The sequence below is a fragment of the Schistocerca americana genome, chromosome 1 (genome assembly GCF_021461395.2).
Source record: "Schistocerca americana isolate TAMUIC-IGC-003095 chromosome 1, iqSchAmer2.1, whole genome shotgun sequence".
NCBI classification, from domain to species: Eukaryota; Metazoa; Arthropoda; class Insecta; order Orthoptera; family Acrididae; genus Schistocerca; species Schistocerca americana.
This window is the reverse complement of record NC_060119.1, coordinates 1,003,078,103-1,003,099,906: the sequence shown is the minus strand read 5'-3', so window position 1 is coordinate 1,003,099,906 and position 21,804 is coordinate 1,003,078,103. Positions and strand designations below refer to the sequence as shown.

General features: G+C 42.7%; 1 protein-coding gene across 2 annotated transcripts in view; it reads right to left on the bottom strand.

Moving 5' to 3' along the window:
• Nucleotides 1–850: 850 nt before the first annotated feature.
• The window catches only part of LOC124616065 (transmembrane protein 135-like), a 98,014-nt gene continuing 77,060 nt past the window's right edge, over nt 851–21,804 (bottom strand). For both annotated transcript variants that reach the window (XM_047144304.1, XM_047144311.1), the window contains exons 7-9: nt 10,775–10,915; nt 2,663–2,829; nt 851–2,546 (exon numbers count right to left, since the gene is read on the bottom strand). In XM_047144304.1, the coding sequence (XP_047000260.1) occupies nt 2,432–2,546; nt 2,663–2,829; nt 10,775–10,915 (423 nt within the window). In that variant the 3' untranslated portion in view covers nt 851–2,431. The remainder of the gene's footprint in view (nt 2,547–2,662; nt 2,830–10,774; nt 10,916–21,804) is intronic.

Below are 21,804 nucleotides of genomic sequence, written 5' to 3'. Positions count from 1 at the left end.
GTTTTTGTGGAATCGAATGATAAAGAGTGTCAAAGCAGTCGGAACACAATGTGTCTGCACAGGCGAGCAGTACAGTGACAAAATCGCCCACAGCGCGGAATGCAGGGAGCACGTCTTTGTAGCAGCGAAAGGGTTAATGCGGCCATGGTGGCTTTACTTCATGAACTGCGCGCTCCCCCCTACACGTAAGCTTGCGAACTATGCTATACTATGGCGCTGCTTCTATTGGCGCGTGCGTCGTGTGCAACTGGCAACGCAGCAATCTCCAGCGTCTGGGCGGGCATGCGCGAGCCGCCAAGATAAAAGAATTGAACTATAGTGTTAAATTGAAATCTCCACCCTGTTTTAACATCTTTATTTTGATAGACTTCATAATTATCCCGTCACAGAAACCTGAGATTTGCACCACGATACGATATTGGTAACATCATATTTTATTTCATGATTATATTCAATATAGTGCTCACTGTCAGTTGATTTACATGGTTATTTAAGTTAGGTGTGTTGCTGATGTTCCTTGCCCTCTCTTCGAGTGTTCGAAGTAAGATGTTGCAGCACACACAGATGTATCACACGTAGAATTTAGCTCCGGAAATTTTTATCCACAACAAAAATGCTGTTTCCTGTATTTCTTAGCTTTCAGATATCTCATTACCACTCTCCTCCTCATTTATCACAGACATATCATTATACATTTCTAATTGAAGCATGACGGGGATGCACACAGTAGATTTTTTGTGATCAGTTATACGAAGCACTGGTTGTGAAACAGAAAGGGTGTGTGTTATAAGATGAGTGTGGGAATACGTACAATAAGTCAATAACATTTTATTTGTGACAAAACATAAAACTGTGTCTCAGAGTCTTCTTTAATAAAATCCCAAAACACTATACATATATAGTACATTAAAAATAATTCATCCTTTAAAAATATTAAAATGCTGAGCAAAATCTCTTTCAATATAAAAAAGTTTACTTGGACATGCTACCTGCACAAATTTACATGAGAGCCATCAACATAATCTGTATTATATACATTCTCTCAAACCACCGCCTCCTCCCCCTCCCTCCATCCCACCCTCTATATCTATCTCAAACACACACACACACACACACACACACACACACACACACACACACAAAATTATTATTTGGTTTCATCATACAAAAAATAAAATCCTTGAAACAATACATGGCAAGTATATTACAACAGACTGTTGTATACAGTCATCCACGAAAAGAGAGACTTCCCGAAACTACAACATATGTGCGATTAACTGAATTGTAATAAATATTCATACCAAACTTTAAGTAATCTTGAATAAGTGTGACCTCTTCAGATGAAAATTCTTTGAGAAACATTTGTACATATTTTAAGGAAGACATTGAAATGTCTGAAGCTCAGCTTCTTTCACCATCTTAACACCATTATTACAACAGCCTTCACCAAAAATGTAATTCACTGTCAACAACCATCTGTGATGTCAGAAAACAGAAAAGAGCTCTCTCATTACCTATATCTTAAAACCATACAAAATACAGTTACCTACCAAAACTGAATTCCATATTCAACAATCTATACATCACAGTTTTCCACAATTATTTTATCATTTAGCTGTATCAAAATATTCAGATAAATAAAAAACAACAAAACTTGTACAAAAGTCAAATAACACATTACACATACATTTATGGTATCTCTTCAGAACTCATATTTATCACAATCCGGTGACACTCTTACCAAACATCAATACAAAAGATTTTACAAAAGTTATAAACTGTGCCTCCGCAAATATGAGGTGCTTAGATACCAACAGACAAAATATCAACAGAAGTATCAATTAAAACTGCAAACTGTCAAAATACTGGCATGATTTATCACAGATTTCTGTATGTATTAATTACAAAAATTAAATTTCCAAAATAAATTCTTTCAGTTCTTATTATGTTTGTATTAAACATTGCATCTATTCCCAAGACTGAAAATCAACTATTTTCTTTTTGTGGCATGTAGAAGAAAATTCTTTAAAACAGTATTCCAAACCCTGGCCAGTTTCCTTGTATAAAGTGAGTGGTTGCATGAGCTTTTGTATTTTGCTTGTTGGCTAAGAAAATGACAGACTCAATTTCTGTAACTTAAAGTGCCTAAAAAAAGGAATGTGGAACAATTATCACTTATGAGCAAATATTACTTTGCTCAAGTGGCTCATTACAAAACAGAGCTTGTGAAATGATAAATGCAAATTTGTGTTAAAATATATACACTAGTTTCAGAACTGATCTTTTTAAAAATTAAATCTTTTTCTACAAAATTAAAACCTGAATAAGCCAGGCTCAAAGTTATCACAGAGACTTTCACCAGGACACACAATGAAGTGCTAATGGTATGTTTTGAACAGCGCCTGCTATCAAAATTTTCAAAATAATGAGCCTACGTAGGAGAAGAATAGGTGCTTCCTGTCTTTGTGTCAATAAGGACCTTAGCAAGTGCTTTGGAACTCTCCAGTCCATACACATCAAGAGGTTTCCTGTTTATATCTGCAATCCTGTAAAACAAAAAGCTTTCCTTAATTAAAAAGCAGTAGAAAGAAAGCAAAGCATTAATCCATCAATATGTGAAAGTCCAAAATTACTTCAATACACCACATCACTTTGCACTCACCAGCCCCCCGAAACACGATGTAGGAACTTCCAATATGACGGTCTAAGATTGTTTGGTTCTACCACTGCAGCATGAAATAGAATTGCAGTGGACAAACAGTAAAGGAGTATTGTGGCACCTGGTAATTCTGGCCACCAGCCCTTGTCTACCCCATTCCTATACATTATCTGGAACAAAAAAGTACAACAGCAGATGCATCTCTCCAAAGGCTTCTGCAGACATATACATCATTTCATTAGCTCAGATGTCATGGCTTGAATACTTAGATACATGGACCACATGACGTGTCACATAATAAAGAGTCTCTTTCCATCTCATCCCATCCAGTAAGACTCCCCTGACCCAGAGTTCTGGACAATTTTTCCTAAACCTCCCCAGTCCTTTTACTACACCCCTTTTCCTCACCCTCCAATACTTCTGCCAAGTGAAGGAGCCACTTGCTCCAAAAGCTTGTAAACTTTAATACCTTTTATATGTATGTCCTCTTGCCACCACTTGGTGGGGTAGCTTTTTTATCTATCCAAATACATTGTATTTTCAACAATACAGAGATATTCTTTCATCATTAAATTCTACACAATAGCACTTATTCCCTTTGCCCATATCTGTAACATAAAGGGTGTTCATTCTAATTAATTTTTTACCTCATTTGTTTCATCTAAAAGAACTAACTAAGAAACTTCACACAAAATACGAGAACAAAGGTCCACTTGCAGCTCTCACAGCCTTACTTCTGTCAGTGCCACTTTCACAACTTCACAAAAATTCTCCTCCATACCTTGTGGGACTTGCATTCCTGGAAGAAAGGAAGTTTCATAACAGAACACACACTGCCACAGAGTGGAAGATTCATTCTGGAAACAACTGTCTAGGTTTTGACTAAATTATTTTTCTGCATTACCCTCACTTCCAGGGATGTGAGCCATACGATTAGCAGGACAACTTCTGTGAAGTTTGATAAGTAAGCTGTGAATATAAGTCATTAGTCACGCCTGGATTTCTGAATTGGTAAGAAGACAGCCCCCAAAAGACAAGGTTCAAGGTTTGAGATTTGAGTTCTAATCAGGAGCAGCTGCTAGGAACTTTCATAACAGCACACACACTGCTGCATAGTGAAAGATACATTTGAAGTTAGGTTTGGATGAAAACTATGTGCCATTGCATAAAAATTCTTTCCTAAGTATACCACAAAATGTCAGCTATGAAATATAAACTGTGTGCTCATCATTGACTGATTATCAAAACAATTGTTCCCTGATGTTTTGAAAGCTTCTACCAATCCATCCCATCCCATCTCTATTTAGTGTTTAGCATATCAGCCTCTCCTCGCTGATTCTGCGGAAAATCTCCACATTTCTTATCTTAATCATTCTAATTCATTTCTAGCATCCATCTATAATTTCACATCTCAAGTGCCTTAATCTTCTTCTTTTTCAGTGTTGTCTCCGGAAAGGGGATTACTGCTGACTAGTCTGACCCCACAATCACACAGAGCAACAGCAGTTTCAGTAAAAACATAGCTTCAGAAAAAATGATTGTCCCTATTCGGACGGCAGTTGTGACTTTACTACCTTCTGGTAGTAATTGCCATTAGGCTTATGCCCTAGAAAGGGCCATTAGGACTCTGAGTCCTTTCAAGATTTGAATAAGGTCTTGCCAGTTGTAGATTTGTGTTTAAATGCAGATTAAAGCCATTTCTCTTTGACAATCTTATCTGTGTCAGAAACTCTCACATACAGTTAGCTACACACCTGTAAACGATCAACACTTGACTTACATTCATGAGGTACAGAGTTCAAATCCCCTTTTCACTATCAAGATTTCGTTTTTCCATGATTTCCCTAAATTACTTAAGGCAAATGCTAAAATGGATATGTTACAACCGCTTTTGTTCCCCACCCTTGTTCTAACTATTGCTATGTTTCTAATGACTACAAAACTGCCAGATCGTTAGACTGTAATTTTCTTTCTTTTTACAAACGGTCATCAAATACCAATACTTCAGATTCCAAGATATGCATAATTGTTATCCAGATGAATATGACAGTTCTCATCGAAATTCATACTGTAAATATAATTTATGGGTCACGTAATCAACAAACTAACTCATTCAGCATCTTTGAAACTGGTGATGTTAACAGTTAACGCTACACAGTTGTGAACAGGGTGTGTAATATAAATCAGCCAACAAACTAAACTGGATGTCTTAGCACAGAGTACTTGGCAACTGTTATACTGTCAGCCACCAACTTCGCCTTATTCTGTCAGTAAGTCTAATTTTCACTTGTACTACATATTTTTCCATCTTTCTGCTATTTGCCTTTTAACCTCTTACTCCAACTGCTGACCCATTTTGAGAATTTTTTGTCTGTACCATTGACACAGTCTCACAGTATTCTACAGATCTTGTGCTGTCTACCAACTAAAATATACGCAATATGCCAAGTGGTCTAATTTCAGAAAAATTGGACTTTGTTGAAATTTTGTGTGAACTTTCACATGTGTTTCAAATGAACATTGGAAGAGTTTCACTTTTGTCAGTTTAATACTTGCAGAGATATAGTCATTTGTTAAACCCCATAATGCAATTATTAACAGTGCACCCATGAGTTTTCAGCAAATTTGAGACGTAACATCTCCAGCAATATTTTCTTGAAAGAAACAAAGCTAGGTCTTCTTATAAAACTTTTTGCACTCTCTTAAGCAAAATAATAAAGAAAATATTATCCTCAGTGATACGCATTTGGATAAATTGAAGCAAAGTCGGTTGAAAAAACAGATGCTCGAAATAAATGTGGAGTTTAGCTTTTTGTATATCCGGATGTAAGGGCGGGATATACCTGAAGCCACCCACTTAATAACTTTTCAATACAAGATCTTAGAATATAAAATTTCAGTCTGCTACCAATTTCCAACAGTTTACAGAATGAGGACAAAGTTGATAATTTTTCTAAAAAAAAAGATACCAAAAATAGCTACTTTAACCCACTTTTACAAAAAAGAAAAAAAAATTGTCTTCTGTAAACTCTTAAACCATTTGCACTACAAAGATCATGTTCTAAAGCACCTAAAAACTATAATTGATTTTGCAATGCGAGCATGTAAGGTCCTAAAAAATATGAGCCTATAGAATAGGCTCATATTCCACTGGTACTCAATTTAAATCAACATTTTTATTATGTTCTACAATTGTTTAGTAATCTCAGAAGTCCTGATGACTAGGAAATGAGCTTGAGTCAGAAATACTGCAACTAAGCAGTCTTTTTTGTTTTTGTTTTTCTGACATCTCTACAGCATTCAGCTCTACAAAATTGTTTTTATAAAAAACAGTTGTTGGACTATGCAATCCAATAAAAAGCATAATTTTCTCTTTTTTGTGGCACTAATTATTTCAGAGAATCACGTTTGAAAAGTATAATTTTTTGGGTTCTCTCTTATCAAAATTTTCCCCCAACAATCCCATTAATGACATCACCCAACTGGCAGTTTAAGTTTCCTCATGAGAGTCTGCCCATAGAAAAAATTCAAGTAGCTTAGGATCCTAAAAGAGAACACTTCTAGCTTTGGCCTCTGACACTTATAGAAATATATCACTGGCTTGGAATCCTGTGTAAAGAAACCATTATCAGGTTTGGGAACCTGTAGTAAGGAAACTCACTCGTGACTGCTGTTGCACAATGTCTCACAATGTGACAGTGGTGTAAAACCAGCAGGCTATTTATATGATGTGTGTTCCAGCTGTTATGCAACATTTTACTGCTATGGCCTCCAGTGCGTTGCTACTGTGCAGTTAAATTCTGAAGTTTATAACGTATTTGAGATTGTAGTTACAGCAGAAAAACAGACTGAAATATGTTGTGATGAGTCGAGTCAAAAAAAGGCACCCCTTTTTCAAACTTTCTTGACTTACTTGGAGTTTATTTCAACGCCTAGTCATTGAAACTTTTGATATTACCTTCCCCAGAGAGTATTAAACATTTGTAGAACATAAAAGAATCTGATTTAATTTGAGTACCAGTAGAATATGGGCCAATTTTCAATGTACCTACAACTTGTCGTTCTTTTTTAGGGCCTTATATGTTTGCATTCAAAACAAAATGTGGTTTTCACTGGTTTAGAACGTGGTCTTTATAATGAAGATAGTTTAAAAGAGTTTACAGAAGTGGTTTTTTTTTTTTAAGTGGGCTAAAAGTTGGCGTTTTTAGAAAAATTATCAACTTTGTCTTTAATTTGTAAATTATTGGAAATGCTGCAATTCCTTCTGGATATATAAAATGCTAAACTTTTACATCTTCTGAGCAGTTATTTTTCCAGCCAACTTTGCTTTTCCATATGCAATTCACTCAGGAAATCTTTTTCTGTTATTTCACTTAAGAAAACACAAACAGTTGTACAAGATGACCTCGTATAGTTTCTTTCAAGAAAATATCATGTCTCAAAGTTGCCGAAAACTCACAGATGTACTGTTGATAATTGCACTATGGGTCAAACAAATGACTACTTCAGAAGTACTGAATTAATGATCGTGAAACTTTACCAGGGTTCATTGGGAGCAAGTGCAATTGTTCATTCAAATTTTCATCAAAATCTGTGATGGTCATGCGGGAACCTCTAGACCATTTTGCATGGAACGACCCAATAATCTGTAGAACGTTTGAGCAGGACAGCTGGATTTGTAAGCTTCCCTTCAGCTAACATATGTAATTTTTGTAATAAGATGCGAATGCTGTTATTTACCAGTGGACATATCTAATAATTTTGATTCAAAACCATGTTTACTAGAAGCATCATGTACACAATGTGTCACTACCATTCCTCTACTGGCAGAAAGATTTTCTTTTTGCTTTTGGCCCAGATGTATATAATTTCTCAGAAGGGTTCCTGTTAAATGAATGAGGAGTCAAAGTTACAGAGACACGGCATTTCGAAAAAGCACCATGCAGTCACTATAATTTTACCAACCGGAACATCCCTATAATTCTGTACAATGCTAATAAAGGGTTTGATAAACATATGCTTTGCCTTACTCATATTTTCACTTTCCTGAAAGTGAGCTCATCACTCTGTGAGCATTTACAGTGGCTCTTTAATACATCCCATAATAATTCATGAATTTAACTACCATATTGAGTTATTACCTTTCATGGACCACATTCAAGCCAATAACTTTTTACTGCCAGATAAATTTACATCTACATCTACATCTACATTGATACTCCGCAAGCCACCCAACGGTGTGTGGCGGAGGGCACTTTACGTGCCACTGTCATTACCTCCCTTTCCTGTTCCAGTCGCGTATGGTTCGCGGGAAGAACGACTGTCTGAAAGCCTCCGTGCGCGCTCTAATCTCTCTAATTTTACATTCGTGATCTCCTCGGGAGGTATAAGTAGGGGGAAGCAATATATTCGATACCTCATCCAGAAACGCACCCTCTCGAAACCTGGCAAGCAAGCTAAACCGCGATGCAGAGCGCCTCTCTTGCAGAGTCTGCCACTTGAGTTTATTAAACATCTCCGTAACGCTATCACGGTTACCAAATAACCCTGTGACGAAACGCGCCGCTCTTCTTTGGATCTTCTCTATCTCCTCCGTCAGACCGATCTGGTACGGATCCCACACTGATGAGCAATACTCAAGTATAGGTCGAACGAGTGTTTTGTACGCCACCTCCTTTGTTGATGGACTACATTTTCTAAGCACTCTCCCAATGAATCTCAACCTGGTACCCGCCTTACCAACAATTAATTTTATATGATCATTCCACTTCAAATCGTCCCGTAGGCATACTCCCAGATATTTTACAGAAGTAACTGCTACCAGTGTTTGTTCCGCTATCATATAATCATACAATAAAGGATCCTTCTTTCTATGTATTCGCAATACATTACCTTTGTCTATGTTAAGGGTCAGTTGCCACTCCCTGCACCAAGTGCCTATCCGCTGCAGATCTTCTGCATTTCGCTACAATTTTCTAATGCTGCAACTTCTCTGTATACTACAGCATCATCCGCGAAAAGTCGCATGGAACTTCCGACACTATCTACTAAGTCATTTATATATATTGTGAAAAGCAATGGTCCCATAACACTCCCCTGTGGCACGCCAGAGGTTACTTTAACGTCTGTAGACGTCTCTCCATTGATAACAACATGCTGTGTTCTGTTTGCTAAAAACTCTTCAATCCAGCCACACAGCTGGTCTGATATTCCGTAGGCTCTTACTTTGTTTATCAGGCGACAGTGCAGAACTGTATCGAACGCCTTCCGGAAGTCAAGAAAAATAGCATCAACCTGGGAGCCTGTATCTAATATTTTCTGGGTCTCATGAACAAATAAGGCGAGTTGGGTCTCACACGACCGCTGTTTCCGGAATCCATGTTGATTCCTACATAGTAGATTCTGGGTTTCCAGAAATAACATGATACGCGAGCAAAAAACATGTTCTAAGATTCTACAAGAGATCGACGTAAGAGATATAGGTCTATAGTTTTGCGCATCTGCTCGACGACCCTTCTTGAAGACTGGGACTATCTGTGCTCTTTTCCAATCATTTGGAACCCTCCGTTCCTTTAGAGACTTGCGGTACACGGCTGTTAGAAGGGGGGCAAGTTCTTTCGCGTACTCTGTGTAGAATCGAATTGGTATCCCGTCAGGTCCAGTGGACTTTCCTCTATTGAGTGATTCCAGTTGCTTTTCTATTCCTTGGACACTTATTTCAATGTCAGCCTTTTTTTTTTTTTTTTGTTTGTGCGAGGGTTTAGAGAAGGAACTGCAGTGTGGTCTTCCTCTGTGAAACAGCTTTGGAAAAAGGTGTTTAGTATTTCAGCTTTACGCGTGTCATCCTCTGTTTCAATGCCATCATCATCCCGTAGTGTCTGGATATGCTGTTTCGAGCCACTTACTGATTTAACGTAAGACCAGAACTTCCTAGGATTTTCTGTCAAGTCGGTACATAGAATTTTACTTTCGAATTCAATGAACGCTTCACGCATAGCCCTCCTTACGCTAACTTTGACATCGTTTAGCTTCTGTTTGTCTGAGAGGTTTTGGCTGCGTTTAAAGTTGGAGTGGAGCTCTCTTTGCTTTCGCAGTAGTTTCCTAACTTTGTTGTTGTACCACGGTGGGTTTTTCCTGTCCCTCACAGTTTTACTCGGCACGTACCTGTCTAAAACGCATTTTACGATTGCCTTGAACTTTTTCCATAAACACTCAACATTCTCAGTGTCGGAACAGAAATTTTCGTTTTGATCTGTTAGGTAGTCTGAAATCTGCCTTCTATTACTCTTGCTAAACAGATAAACCTTCCTCCCTTTTTTTATATTCCTATTAACTTCCATATTCAGGGATGCTGCAACGGCCTTATGATCACTGATTCCCTGTTCTGTACATACAGAGTCGAAAAGTTCGGGTCTGTTTGTTATCAGTAGGTCCAAGATGTTATCTCCACGAGTCGGTTCTCTGTTTAGTTGCTCGAGGTAATTTTCGGATAGTGCACTCAGTATAATGTCACTCGATGCTCTGTCCCTACCACCCGTCCTAAACATCTGAGTGTCCCAGTCTATATCTGGTAAATTGAAATCTCCACCTAAGACTATAACATGCTGAGAAAATTTATGTGAAATGTATTCCAAATTTTCTCTCAGTTGTTCTGCCACTAATGCTGCTGAGTCGGGAGGTCGGTAAAAGGAGCCAATTATTAACCTAGTTCTAGTTGCTAGTTGCTAGTGTCAGTTCTTCAGAAATCAACTGTAAGCCATGGATATAAAATGTCTACATTTTCATGTGATTTTTTACGATATAAAAGTCAGTGAGAGAACCAGTGCCTTGGGCAACTGTATCTTGTATGTTAATAATCTACTTCCATACAGACAGTCATATCCTGCTTCAACAAAGGAAAGCAATGTGGAAGTTGGTCCAGTGCCCACCAACACACATTGCCAAAGACAAAACATTTTACATTTGAAAAATTATTTATACTCTGCTATCTAATCTAAGAAAAGGATGGTCATTGCTTCTAGTTTTGTCAACAGATGCTTGATAAGGTAAACAGAAGTCAAAATCAATATTTAATTACATATCTGGTGATGATACACATGGTAAGTATTAACTCACCTGAACCAGTTTCCACATAATATACAATGCAATAGTATTGTCAGGGAAAAAAGCAAATGCCAGTCCAGCCACTAGTCCACTTGGTATAGCATGGAATTTTGAGTCTTTGTCAAGAAGCCAACGTAATACACAAGAGGTCATCTGGAAACACACAAGTAAATGGCTTTTAGAAATAAATAGTAAAACCACAAAAAATAGTAAAAAAAATCGCACATGGATGACACTTTATTTACACATTAAACAGGTTGTACATAACACATAGTCATAATCGTGGGTGGTATATCAACGGACAGATTTTGTTAGACAATAATTTCAGTGTCCTGTACACTATCTAACTACAATACAGAAATGCAATCATGCAAAGCAACTACCAGAAAGGTTAATAAACAGTCAAACACAACAGGAGCACATCCATTATAAGACCAAAATTACTTATAATTAATATACTACCACTATGGCAAATAAACCGTTACTAAACACAAAAGACTGCTGATCTCTCTGAACAATGTGTGCCCCAACTGATCATAAACATGTCAAAATGTCTTGTTGCAGAGAAGTATTCCATTTTACTAGCACCTTTTCCCACAATCAAGACATGTTGTTGTTAATTCAGACCACATCAGAAGTCATCTAAATATATTCAACAAAAAAATGTTCAAATGTGTGTGAAATCTTATGGGACTTAACTGCAAAGGTCATCAGTCCCTAAGCTTACACACTAATTAACCTAAATTATCGTAAGGACAAACACACACAACCATGCCCGAGGGAGGACTCGAACCTCAGCCAGGACCAGCCGCACAGCACCTTAGACTGCTCGGATAATCCCGCGCGGCATATTCAACATGCTCTACAGGGAACAAGTCAAGTGATGTTGGTTGGTTGGTTGGTTGGAGAAGGGACCAAACCACAAAGTCAACAGTCCTTCCAACCTTGGATTAACCAAAACCAATAAAATCCCACATTAGAAGAGGGAACTACAATGTTCATAAAATGATAAACTATTGACAGGGAAGGAAGGAAAAGGGCGGAAGAGAGGTGAGAGAAAGAAAGTGACTAATGACAGGGGCGTAAAGGAAGAAGCACAGCAGACAAGAGAAATGCTCAAGACATAACTGACCTCATAAGGAAAGGAGTGGGAAGGCAGAGGGCAGGGGTGAACCACCAAGCCCAGTTGAAGCCAATCCAGTCTGGGCAAAGGGGGGCGCAAGAGGGCCTGCAGTCCCCTCCACTCACCGATAAGGTGGCAGGTCCCTCCCTTAAATACAGCGATGAAACCCCCATCACGAATAAAATGCAAAACGAGATCTGCTGCTAAGGCAGTGTCAGCCAACACCAGGGGTATCGAGTCTGGAAAGCTAAAAGTCTGTCGCAGGGCAACTACGTTGGGGCAGTCCAATAAGATGTGAGCCACAGTCAACATCAATCCACAACGACAGAGGGGGGGGGGGGGGGGGGCCTCACGACGGAGGAGATAACCTTGACTCAGCCAATTATGGCCTATGCGGAGCCGGCATAGGAAGATAGAGGCCTTTTGAGAGGCCTGTAAGGAGGACCACCACGGAGTTGTAGAATCGTTAATCGCCCTGAGCTTGTTCAGCAAAGAAAGAGTGTGCCATTCTGCATCCCAAAGGTCCAAAACCTGACGATGTAATGCTGAGCGAAGGTCTATTTCCGGAATGCCAATTGCAAGAGATGGCATGGTAGTAGCTAATTTAGCCAGTTGATCGGCAAGTTCATTGCCAGGAATCCCAACATGGCCTGGGGTCCAAATGAAAACCACCGAGCATCCACGTTGAGCAAGGAGAGAAAGGAAGTCCTGAATAGCGATGACTAACGGGTTGGCCGTTAGCGTGCAAACTGCTCAGTGAGTCACTACAGATAGTGCAAGATAGTCCTGAGCAGGAGCGAGTGAGGTCCAAAGTGCGCAAGATGGCTACCAATTCTGCAGTAAAAACACTATAGCCATCTGGCAAGGAATGAAGCAAAACCAATGCGGCCAGCAACCATGGAGCCATCAGTATAAATCACTTCTGATCTTCATGTCTGGATAAAGGGGACCATAATTAGGGTGTTTTGGGAAGCAGTGAATGTGGAGTGCATAAGGTATCAGCTGTTGTTAGCGCAAAACTCGCAGTGGTGGAAGGCTAAGTACGAGGCTAGTCCTAAAGACACCAGTCACAAGTCGGACCCCACAGTGGTGGATGGGGTCTAGTATCTGCAACGTCAAAGGCAACGCAGAACCATAGACAGGACTTCCATTGCCTAAACGAGACTGGACCAACACTTGATACAGTCACAGGAAAACAAAGCGGTCTGCAGCCCAGGAGGTATTGCACAGACACCTAAGAACATTGAGATTGAACCAGCACATCCTCTTCAGCTGGCGAAGATGAGGGGGCCATGTCAACCGGGCATCAAAGACCAGACCCAAGAAGTGATAAGTGTCCACCACCTCAAGGGGCTGGCCATCGAGGAACAGTTCCAGATGGGGATGGATTGTACGCCAACAGCAGAAATGTATGAGACACGACTTGGCCGCCGAAAACTAAAAGCCATGGGAGAGAGCCCATGAGTGCGCCCAGCAGATTGCCCCCTGTGGACGGCATTCTGCAGCGCCCATTACAGCGTAAGCGACATAGATACAAAAATCATCAGCATACAAATAGGGGGCACTGTCGGCCCAACAGCTGTCACCAGACAATTAATGGCTATGAGGAAGAGAGGGACACTCAGCACAGAACACTATGGAACCCCATTTTCTTGCCAATGGGGAATGCTGTAGGAGGAGCCAACTTGGACCCGAAAGGAGCGACAAGAAAGGAAGTTACGGATAAAAACAGGCAGAGCGCCAAAGGCCCCATTCGTGAAAGGTGGTGAGGATGTTGTGGTGCGAGGCGGTGTCATAGGCTTTATGCAGATCAAAGAAGACTGCAATGACATGTTGCCGGTGGGCAAAAGCCGACCAACCGGATAGCAGGTGGACCAGGTTATCCACTGTAGAGCGGCCACAGCAAAAACCACTTTGAGTCAATGACAAAAGGTCGCGGGATTCAAGGATCCAAAACAGCTGTCGACTCACCATGCGTTCAAGGAGCTTGCAGAGGGTGTTGATAAGGCTAATTGGATAGCTATCCAACTGAAGACGTGGCTTCCCTGGCTTCAACACCGGAACAACAATGCTTTCCTGCCACTGGGTAGGAAAGACTCCCTCATTCCACAGACAGTTAAGAGGGTCAGTACATGATGGTGGCCAGCCACTGATAAGTGTTGGAGCATTTGGTTATGTATCCGATCCGGTCCAGGAGCCATGTCGTGACAAAGGGCGAGGGCACTGGCAAATTCCCGCTCGCTGAATGGGGCATTATATGGCCCCGAGCAGCGACAAACAAAAGACAAAGGTAGTTGTTCTGAGTGCTCTTTCAGTAGAAGGAATGTGGGCAGATACTGAGCCAATGCCGAAGCTTGAGCAAATATTCTGCTATAGAGTCCGGATTGGTACTGATAACACCTTGCACAGAAATTCCTGCAACCCCGGTGGGAGGACGGTGGCTTACAATTCGCCTGAGTTTCGCCCAGACTTGTGAAGAGGGAGTGTGTAGTCCTATGGCAGCTACATATCGTTCCCAGCAAATCCGTTTCTGAAATTTGATTAGGTAGCGGGCCTGGGCATGGACTCATTTAAAGACTAGAAGAAGAGCAGTAGAAGGGTGCCACATGAAGTGTTGAAGAGCACGGCAGTGGTCTTTTATGGCTGCAGAAAGTTCCGGAGTCCACCAAGGGACCATCTTCCAGCAAGGGGAACCTGAGGAAGAAGGGAATGCTGAAACTGTTGCTGAAAGGATGGTGGCAGTCAAAGTCCGTGTAGATTCATCAACAGGATGGGAACAGAGGAAAAGGCACCCCAATCAGCCTTAGATATGGCCCACCTGGGAGGGTGACGGAACGAGAGACACTGAAGGAAGGTCAAAACAATCAGGTAATGGTCGATGTCACATACGTCATCGTGGACACCCCACTGAATGTACGGAAGAAGGTTGGGAGTGCAGGTGGAGAGGTCAATGGTAGAGAAAGTGTCACGCGCCATACTAAAGTGCATGGGAGGGCCTGTGTTTAGTAAACAACGCCTGTGTTTAGTAAACAAAGGTCAAGCCCTGCCAGAACAGCTTCAACTGTCCTGCCCAGGGCAGTAGTCGTATGGCTACCCCAAAGGAAGTTGAGGGCATTAAAGTCCCCTAGTAGCAGGAAGGGAGAAGGGAGTTGTTGAAGAAGCGTGGTTAGAGCAAGGGATCTGGGCGGCCTGTCAGGTGGGAGGTAGAGATTGCGGATTGTGATTGGAGTGGCCAGATGGACCCTGACAGCAATGGCTTATAGAGTGGTATGGAGGGGAACCCATTTACTAACAATGTCCTTGCAGACCAAGGTGCAAACACCACCAGAAGCCCACAAGGGGTCTCCTGAAGTGCAATACAAGTGGCAGAGTAGAAGGAGAGAAGGGGCTGCAACTCTGGAAGGTCCTTGTTCTTGCGTTTCTGCTTCTTGTCTTGGGAAGGAAGAGAAGTGCAGACTTTAGCGAGGGCGGGCACGGAGTTACACCGGGCGATCTAGGTGCCCACCGGAGGCGGATTGCACTGCCTTTGTGGAGCAGCGGATCGCCTTTCAGGGGGGTGCCGGGAAGTAGAGTCCTGGTAGGGTGCTCCAGTACCGGCGCCCGCCGAAGGAGGGGAGCACTTCTCCGGCAGGGGAGGGGGAGCAGCACCTGAAGGGATGGGTATGGGTACTGTCGGGGAAGGGGAGTGGGAGAGGGAGGAGGAGGCTGAAGGCATGGGGTGAATGGGGTGGGGCTGGGAAGACGAGGGGGCAGGAGGGGGAAGCAAAAGTAGAAGTCACAGACATGGGGTGGAGCCAGTCATACTTTTGATGAGACTCAGTGTGGGTGAGCCAATCTAAGGTTTTGTACTCTTGAATCCTTCTTTCTTTCACAAACACCGGGCATGCAGGCGAGTGTGGAGAATGCTGTCCATGACAATATACACGCACAGGCATTCCCCTCATGGAGGGGGTGCCAACAGTACCGCAGAGGGGATCAGTGGTGCAGCGGGAAGACAACTGTCCAAACTGTAAGCATTTAAAGCATCTCATTGGTGGTGGAATATAAGGTTTTACATCGCACCAATACACCATTACCTTGACCTTCTCTGGGAGGACATCCCCCTCGAAGGCCAGGATAAAGGCACCCGTAGTGGAGCGATTGGAGGTCCTTGCTGCACATGGCAGATAAAATGAACCTCTCGCTGCACGAGGTTAGCCTGGAGCTCCTCGTCAGTTTGGAGAAGAAGAGCTCGGTGGAAAATAATGCCCTGTACGAGTTCACAGATTGGTGGGGCATGATAGAGACTGGAATGTCACTGAGATGGTCACAAGCACGCATGGCATCAGATGGGCAGCAGAAGATGTCTTTATGAGTAAAGCACCGGACCGCATTTTACTCATTGATTCCACTTCACCATACTTATCTTCAATCATCTCCACGAAAAACAAAGGCTTGGTCATGGCAAAACTTCCGCCATCCGTGCTGGTACGAACCAGGTAATGAGTGAAAGGTTTCAACCCAAGCTGGTAAGCCTGACCCTCCTCCCAGTAGTGGCCAGGTGGCCACGGAGGGGAAGGCCGAAGCATCTTGTCTTGTCTGTTACCAATCTTAAGAGACAGCCACAGAATGGCCAGGATGGTGAAGCTTTTGTCACTTCATGCGCAAGGTGTCTGCCCTACAACCACCCACTCCGATCAGGGGCTCGCCCCGTGGGTGTCACCCAGCCACAGCAAGGGCCGTCTGGCATGGCGGCCATTGCTGGGAGTTTTGGGGCCCCAAAGTGATGAACATCAACTCCTGGGCATACATGAGGCGTTAACAGCTCAGGTACTAGCACTTGTGATCCCTGTGGTTTCAGGGGGCTCAGCTAAGTGGGTACTTAACAGCCCCACCATACGGACTGGGTACAGTGCTGGTGACCTAGCAGGAGAGGGGGCAGGGTGCAAAGGGAAAGGGGAGAGGAGGGGTAGAGGAACCTGCACCTTGAGAGCTAGGTAGGGAGTTCATCCTCAAATGGCTCAAACTTAACGGAAAATTTTGGGAATGGAGGTCAAGCCCCAAGGGGACCAAAAACGCCGAAAAGGAGATGGAAACAGCAAACTAAACAATAGGACAGACCAAAACAAAGCCAGGAGGATAGCCAGGTCGACATAAAGAAGTCCACTAAGAGGGAAAACATGGGGCAGGGACAAAGGAGCAAGGATAGGAAGGGAGAAGAACAGGGATGGTAAGCAGCTTGGAAAGGAAAGGAGACTGCAATAGCTCGGATCCCAGTGCGTGTCTCACACGTACCCACAAAAGGACTGTGGGACCCCTGGGGGGGGGGGGGGGGGGGGGGGGGGTCAAGTGATAATGTCGATAAACAAGCTTGACAACCATCTTTAATAGCACATTGTGTAATGCAAGACATGAGCGCACATGTATTCTCCTCCTGAAAGATCCCATCTCCCTGCCACCCTAGAAACACAAACAAAATGAAACTGATGATAATCTGGACGTAGCCTTCCCTCTTATGTGCTCCCTCAACAAATAAATGTGGGCACCTGGTTACTGTCTCTGTAACTCTTGTGGTGTAACAGTTCCCCTTTTGGTAAAGCAATTTGTTACCCAAAGTTTACCTGGCCAGCAAACGATGATCACCTCAGTGAAAATATTTGTTACTACTTAATTTCTTTAGAATCATAAGCTGTGGGAAGTTGTATCATTTGTACTAGCCCTAATGAATGCCGTGTGTCTCTGAGGACAACAACAATGGCAGTTTTGCCACTTTCTGGTATCTGCCAGTTGGGCAGTTATTCCATGCTATGATGTTCCAGCTCAGAGAAGATGGGCACACCACTGGGGAAACACGCATGCCATGACAATCATTCTTATGTCAGACAATGAAAAAAAAAAGATTCATTCTACTGGGGAGATTTTACAGAACTGTTGTTCATGAAGATTACAAAAGATTAATGTCAGATTCACGAACTGTAAATTACCGTATTTACTCGAATCTAAGCCGCACCTGAAAAATTAGACTCGAAATCAAGGAGAAGACCCTGATCAAATTAACAGTGAACCAGGGGCCAGTGGAAGGGGGGAGGGGGGGGACAGTAACAAATTTTGTTTCCTCTCTGCTGAGATATGCTAACCATATGCAATAGTTTGATTACAGTTTTTAAACATCATACAATGGAAATGTTGAGCTGCAGTGAGGCACAACAAAAAGAATGCTAAGCAAGTAAGCTTTCTGTGAAAAAGCCTTCTTTCTGAATTAGACAACATAAACACACACATTCATGAAAATGCAACTCACACACACACAACCACTATCTCTGGCTGCCAAGACCAGACTGCGAGCAACTGGACATGATGAGAGAAGCAATCTGGGTGATGGGGCTAAGGAGGAGGCTGGGACGGTGAGGGTTAGTAGGATAGGGTGCGCGATGGTTGAGTGCTGCCTGTGGCAGCATACAGGGGAGAGAGGATTAAAAATACTGTGGAGACTATGAGTGAGAGCCTACCTGGACAATGCAGAAAAGCTGGAAGGAGCCAGATGGCACACGCTGTGAAGCAGTCACCGAAATGAAGAACGTCATGTTGGGCAGCGTGCTCAGGTGGGTGGTCCAGCTGTTTCTTGGCCACAGTTTGCTGGTGGCAATTCAGACGGACAGACAGCTTGTTGGTTGTCATGCCCATGTCGAATGCAGCATAGTGGTTGCAGCTTAGCTTGTAGATCACATGACTGGTTTCATAGGTAGCCCTGCCTTTGATGGGATAGGTGATGCTTGTGACCGGATTGGAATAAGTGCTGGTGGGAGGATGTATGGAACAGGTCTTGTATCTAGATCTATTAGAGGGATATGAGCCATGAGGCAAGAGGTTGGGGGCAGGGGTTGTTTAGGGATGGACGAGGATATTGTGCATGTTCAGTGAGCAGCGGAATACCACTGTTGAAAGGTTGGGAAGGATAGTGGGTAGGACATTCCCCATTTCAGGGCATGACAAGAGGTATTCAAAACCCTGGTGGAGAATGTGATTCAGTCACTCCAGTCCTGGGTGGTACTGAGTGACAAGTGGAGTGCTTCTCTGTGACCAAACAGTGGCAGGTGGTGGGTGACTGGAGACATAAGATACGAAAGATCTGATTCTGTACAAGGCTGGGAGCCAATTGCGGTCTGTGAAGGTCTCAGTGAGACCCTTGGTATATTTCCAGAGGGGCTGCTTGTCACTATGGACGTGACTGCCACTACTGGCTAGTACATATGGAAGGAACTTCTTGGTATGCAACGAGTGGCAGCTGTCAAAGTAGAGGCATTGCTGGTGTTAGTAGGTTTGATATGGATGGTGGTACTCACATAGCCATCTTTGAGGGGGAGGTCAACAACAAGGAAGGTGGCTTGTTGGGTTGAGGAGGACCAGGTGAAGCAAGTGGGATGTTGATTGGTTGATTGATTTGGAGGAGGGGACCAAACAGCGAGGTCATCAGTTCCATCAGATTAAGGAAGGATGGGGATGGAAGTCAGCCATACCCTTTGGAAGGAACCACCCCAGCATTTGCCAGAAGCAATTTAATGAAATCATGGAAAACCTAAATCAGGATGGCCGGATGCGGGTTTGAATTGTCATCCTCCCAAATGCAAGTCCAGTGCACTAACCATTGCGTCACATCGCTCGGTTGAGTGAGAGGGTGAGGACATCCTATCCACATTCCTCCAGAACCTTAACATTTTCTCCATATTCACTTCACCTGGTCCTCCTCAACCCAACAAGCCACCTTCCTCCATGCTGACCTCCACCTCAAAGATGGCTACATCAGTACCTCTACTCATATCAAACCTACCAACCACCAGCAATACCTCCACTGCAACTTCTACTCCACAACAAACCCACAGTCTTTTTACTTCTCCTCTTGTTCCCTCACCCTCCGTCTGACCTGACTACACCTAGCTGCAGTTCCCTCTTTCCACCTCATCCCTGTATGCCCCCACAAGCAGTACTTCACCATCCCCCACCCCTATCCTGCTATGCATCCCCCTCCCAGCCTCCTCCTTACTCTCACCACCCACATTGCTTCTCCCATCATGCGCAGTTGCTTCCTGTCTTCTGGCCTCAACAGCCAGAGACAGTGGTCATATGTATACGAGTAGCATTTGCGTAAATGTGTGTGTGTGTGTGTGTGTGTGTGTGTGTGTGTGTGTGTGTGTGTGTATTGTCTAATTCAGAAGAAGGGTTTTTGGACAAAAACTTACTTATTTAGCAGTCTTTTTGTTGTGCCCGTCTGCCACTCAACATTTCAACTATAAGCTGAATAGTACTCTATCCTTTTCTAATACTCCCATTACTATCCTTTTCTAATACTCCCATTATTCTACCCTGGATTTCCCATTGTTCGAGCTCGTTTTTAAATAGTTTACATGGAACATTATTTATATAATTAACATATATTTAAATAACAAATATTTTAAAATTTGTGATTTATAAAACTCAATAAAATTAAATTCCAATATTAGGCTAAAAACACAGATTTCCCTGAGATCTTATGAAATTCCTGAAATTCCCCAAGTTTTTCCCTATTTCTCAGGTAAAATGCAATTTCCTGAGAATTCTTGGTTTCCCAGAAGAATCACCAACCTACAGATACCACCACAGGAGCAGCTTCAACAGTCCACATCATGAACAACTACACAGTTCGTCAAACAGTATTTCCAGAGACAGCAGTTTAAGAGTAACAGCATTCACAATCTGTACACACACATACACTACGTCAGACATGAGGAAACACTTCATTCTGGACGCTAGCGCAGGACCCAGAATACATCTGTGCTGTAAAGTCAACAAAATGTGGATAACAAGAATATAGTTAACGAACATAAAGAAGAAATTAAAAAATTCTGAAAGAAAAAGTTATAAACAAATGGTGCTGTTTTTCTTAGTAATGTGCCCATCCACCGAAATTATGGCACGCTGCACAAGCTGTTACAGGCACTACTGATTTAAGAAGAACTGCTTGTTCAATGAATAATCATTAAATTAATCAACAACTACTACCACTATGCAAATCAATTTATTAAAGTCTATGAATCAGATGGCCGACAGCTGGATCTACAAAAGGACAGATTGTTGCATCCAGTTTCACAACTACACCAGGGCACTGGGCAATAGTAGCATCCGCTGTGGTGACACATCTTGCAACGTAATTCACCCAGCTCAGCTCAGCAATCCAGCTTTCCTTCAGCATCACAACACAGCAAACTGTGTAAAAATATTTGGATGGGCTGTATTAAAACCAGTTTGCAATTATTTATTTTTTTGTGTTGCGAGGCAAATTAGGCAATTTAAGTGCCAAAAGTATTTGTTTGACAGACTACAAATTATTTAGGAATAAAGGAGGTGACTCAGCGAAAGGCAGAAGCATTGTGTTGTCAATAGGTACACAAACAAAAGGTGCATTGCTTGGCTAGCTTTCGGAATGCACTTCCTTTTCCAAGCTTGTAGGGAAAAAATGCACACAAACACGCAGTTCTCAGTCAACTGCCAGCTCTTTCCTGGCCCACAGTGAATGTACTGGTGTGGAGTGCGGGACGGAGAGAGGCAGAAGGCAGGGAGAGGTTGGAGGGAAGCATCTAGCAGCTTGTGGGAGAGTATTGGAGGAAAGCATCTAGCAGCTTGTGGGAGAGTAGGGAGCCATCTGTGGGCTACCTATGGGCGCAGGTAGAGGGGGCAGGTGGCAGACAGGTGGGCACACGATTTGCTATACTACGGTGTTAGATAATGGCACACAACTAGCTCGTGTGGGGACACAAATTAGGTGGGGGCACTGGGGCAGGGGATGGTGTGTACACACACACACACACAAACACACACACACACACACACACACACACACACACACACACTATTGGGTGGGGAGGGGTGGGGGGGGGGGCAGGTAGGTTACGGGAGTGAAGGATTT